The 4072-nt window shown below is 41.9% G+C and overlaps 1 protein-coding gene across 1 annotated transcript; it reads right to left on the bottom strand.

Moving 5' to 3' along the window:
* Positions 1 to 984: 984 nt before the first annotated feature.
* Positions 985 to 3828, bottom strand: LOC129277487 (uncharacterized). The gene is made up of 2 exons (XM_054913656.2): positions 1953 to 3828; positions 985 to 1635 (listed from the first exon to the last, which is right to left on the bottom strand). The coding sequence occupies exons 1-2, from the start codon at positions 3738 to 3740 to the stop codon at positions 985 to 987; spliced, it is 2439 nt and encodes an 812-aa protein (XP_054769631.2). The 5' UTR covers positions 3741 to 3828.
* Between the last annotated feature and the right edge of the window lie 244 nt (positions 3829 to 4072).

Below are 4072 nucleotides of genomic sequence, written 5' to 3'. Positions count from 1 at the left end.
AAATCAATCAGGTTCACCTGGCTTACAGAAATAACAAAAGAAATTAAATAATGACAGATGAAATAGTTTCCGGTCAAACAAGTATAAGTAAGGAAGTAGCATAAATATTAGACAATTGGATAAAAAGATTGGATAAAACAAGTTAGTATGCCGATAGAAAAAAAATGTGCCTTTATTATTAGCATACAATTGTGTCGGCTTATTATTATTTGGTACAAAGTGTCGTTAACAAGAATTAAAGTTAAAAGGAAACATTATAAAATTAGACAATGTAGCTCATTCATTTTTATTTGTATTAATTAATACACCACACGGTCCAACCCCACGATGGTCCTTTTATACATTATAAACACATTAAGATTGCTTTTGAGTAGTCGGACTATGTGTGAGACTGCGCTTTTCTACAGCGTTCTGGGGAGCGTTTTATCAATATTTTCGTCCGACAAGTTGTCAAATCTGACAACTTTCCTTCATTTTGATTGGCTGAGAAGCAATGTTACTATGGAAACTGTCGGATAAAATGGGACTTGTCGGATAAAAGACAAGTCCTTTCATGAAATGTTCTATACAGCTGCGTACTTCAGTGTACTTGTTGCTGATGCGCAATATTGACCGTTTGTGGACCGCCGTACGAATTGGAGGTATAGCCAGTCATAAAAAGGGGACGAATAAGACTCACGCCCTTCGCTATATAGTCTCATGACAATCCTTCACTCCATTTGTCAGGAGTAGATAGGTTGAGCACTTCTCGAGATCATAATATTGGTAAGCAGGCCCAAACATAAGGCGAAATGCACGTTTTTGTATCCTCTCAATATGTTTTCTCTGTGAAGCGTCAAGTCCGGAGTGCCAAGCTGGTGCACAGTATAGTACTAGGGTAGTACTGCGGAGGTGGGGGATGGGGGTCTACAAACCTCTCCAGAATGAATCTCCGGTAAACCTTATTAATTTTTTGCTTAATGAATCAATTCTTACAAATGACGCCTATTGCTGAAGGAAAATTGGTGGTATCTTGATTTTCCCTGCAGAATTTTTATCCCTTCCAGGACACCCTTTTGGTTCTGTCGATAAGGTAGAATGGTGAACTGAACCCGAGTCGCACGATAAAGTGTGTCTCAAATTACGATGTGCTATATTCACTGGAGGGGAGTGTAACGGCATGTCCATCGTAACTGTTGCATCTGTAGAAATGTCCGTCAGGCATGTCTGGTGCAATGGGATGATGTCCGGACGTCTGCGCATTCCATTCTCAGAGACCGCCGGAAGCTTCTTAACCAGGAGCTCCTCAGGGAAGAAAACATTTCCATGTCCTGATGATCGAGGTGATGGCATATGGCTACCTGGTAAACTGGACGGAGAAAATGGTACCAACCTCGACCTCGATTGGGATACGCTTCCATGATGCCAGTCATCACAAAGTTGATATTCGTGTTTGTCCCGGTGTGTAGCGTTCACACCGAAAGCTGGGGAACCCGGCGGTGGTGACGTCCGGATAGGTGAAGATACGGAATCGGCTGGGATTTCCTGGTAGATGTCTTGTTTTGTGTGTTCAGATGGTAATGGTGGCAGTGGCATGTACTTCCGATTGTCTTGGTTGGTCAAAGAGCGCTGCTTCAATAGGTGTTTGATTGGTGACTTGAAAAGACAAGAATAAGGAGATTGAAATTAGAATTCGAAAATTAGTATAATTGCTTAGTTATAGGCCTTAATGTACTTGGATATTGATTTTAAGATTTAAATGATAACTTCACTAATCCTTTGACAAGGTTAGATTTAAGAAGGGTCCATGTTGGCTTAATTATAACATGGGAATCTGAAAACCTTTGGATCAATAATATCTTAAGTGTTATTTAGGAAAGAAAATTTATTTTGATGACAGGGTTCAATCTTAATTTGGGTTATCAGAGGATTGAGCAATGGGTTTAATATAATACCTATTTAGGGATACTTACGATAGATAGACGGGATCTTGGAATGGGTACTTGGTAACCATTATCGTCTTCTGTGGCATCGCCGAGTTTCTCGTAGAATGACTCCTGGCCATCCGCAATGGCCTGTCTCCAGTTCTTCTGCGCCACTCCGTGTGATTCTAATGGGCTAGCTGGTGAGTGCAGAGGCATTTGTAATGTTGATGGTTGACAAGGTGGGTTCCAATCTGGGTCGAATGTCATATAGAATTCATTGTTGTCTGGTCGTACGTTATGATCCGCCAGATCGCAGGATCGAGGGGCAGGTGAATGTAAGGATCTTCGGTATAATTTAGCATTTGTAGAGCCACTTGGAACAGTGTTGTCAAAAGAGTTGCAAGACATGGTCTTCCTAACCGGCTTGGAAAGAAAGAGCGCGTTATTTTTGCTAAAATTACGGGACACTATATCAGGGTCAATGTAGCCGCAATCGGAATGTTGGGAACTGGTTCCTTGTGTCTTAGATAAAATAGCGCGTCGTTGTCGCAGACCAGCCTTGTCAAGTTGCTCATGTGAGCGGACATTTCTGTGGGCTGTACCTTTCAGTAATCTTGCCCGTGGAGTATCAAATTCACTAAGGTCAGGCACGCTCTCGTACTGCATCGGTTTTTCCTTGAATCGTCTAAGTAGACTTAGCTTTGGCATTTTGTCAAGGAAACTTGAAAATGCCGTTCTCTTCGAATGTTTGTCCTCCAACGCTAGCATATATTTCCTTTTACCTTCATGGTATGGAATAACTCCATTGATTCCAGCTGACCCATTTCTTCTCATCTTGTTCTTTTTCTCGCTCCACGTCGCCCGGAAACCTTCGAACGCATAAGAATCGGACAAAGAGCGACGTCTATGTTCACAAACAAAATCGTCCAGGTTATTTTCGTGGGTTGGTGTAGATTGACTCTGAGTTCGGAGTGATCTATAGCCAACGGCCACCGAAGTAGAGGAGGATTCCTGGTCCCACTGCTCACGATCAGGAGTCACGAAGTTACGCTGATACTCGCCGGGATGGCTTGAATCACTGCTAGTGGGCGACGCTAACATGCAACTAGACGTCCTGAGTCTAAAGTCAACATGGTCAAATTGAAAATTCCCCACCCCCGGACTAGTGGGTGTGCCCTTTTGCAGAGATGGTTCACTTAGTGTCCGCGAGGCGCTTGTCCTTCGGTCAACTGAGCTTGCGGAACATTCTGAGGAGTTGGCTTGATCAAATGAGTCTCGCTGACTATTTTCAGGTAGCAATGGATAGTGCAATTTAGCTGTATGTGAATAATAACGGGTTGGACTTCGAGCGGGACTTGTATTGTTATTATTAGTATTATCATTTTCAGACAGAATGTGTTCTTGAAAACCAAGAGGAGGAAGGTTCGGTAGTGGGTCCGTTTGAATTTGGGAATCACGCTTGCAGGGTGTTGGATGGGAACGCCTATGAAGCTGATCAAGCAACTTGCACAAACCTGAATAATGATCAGGCATTCCAGAGTTCTGGCAAAACGTCATTGGGAAAGAAAATTCTCTACTACTGTCTGAGACTGGCTGGAAAATGAAGTCAGGGGAAATCTGACCGCCTGGTCTTTTGTGACAAGAAGAAACACGGTGACATCCACAATGATCATTCCCTTTGTCGTCTCTTGGTACTTGGTCAATATCATTCTGGTCTTTTGAAGAAGAGTCTACTTCAGTATATTTCGTGCATCGTTTGTTTTTGTTGCATTGCGCTCTGAAGCGACGGATAATCTTGGTTAAAAGAGGCGTTTCATTAACCTTCGGATCCATCATTCCTCCGCAAAATGCCCTCTCCCGGGTCGTTCCAGATATTGATAGCTGAAATTTGGTAGTGTGATCAAAATCGCTGATCGCAGACGTCAATCAAAAATCTGAAAAAGAACAAATAGTAAATATGCATTCAATTAACATATTTAAATTGAAGAAAGAGGTAAAGCAGATGGCGATTGCGCTCACGACAAATACATTTTACTACATTAAAATATAAAGACCGATATCATTCTTATAATGATAATGTACAACGACCACTTTTTTTCCACATATTCCAATAGAGGTATACAGTATAGATTTACCGTTTAATTCAACATTCACCATGTTCATGATAA

The sequence above is a fragment of the Lytechinus pictus genome, chromosome 15 (assembly GCF_037042905.1).
Source record: "Lytechinus pictus isolate F3 Inbred chromosome 15, Lp3.0, whole genome shotgun sequence".
In the NCBI taxonomy this organism is placed as follows: Eukaryota; Metazoa; Echinodermata; class Echinoidea; order Temnopleuroida; family Toxopneustidae; genus Lytechinus; species Lytechinus pictus.
This window is presented reverse-complemented; position numbering and strand designations above follow the sequence as displayed.

Coding starts and splice junctions, on each gene's coding strand:
- LOC129277487 (XM_054913656.2), bottom strand. CDS start 3,740: ATGATGGATCCGAAGGTTAATGAAACGCCTCTTTTAACCAAGATTATC. Junction 1,636..1,952: donor CAAGATCCCGTCTATCTATC/GTAAGTATCCCT, acceptor TGTCTTTTCAAG/TCACCAATCAAACACCTATT.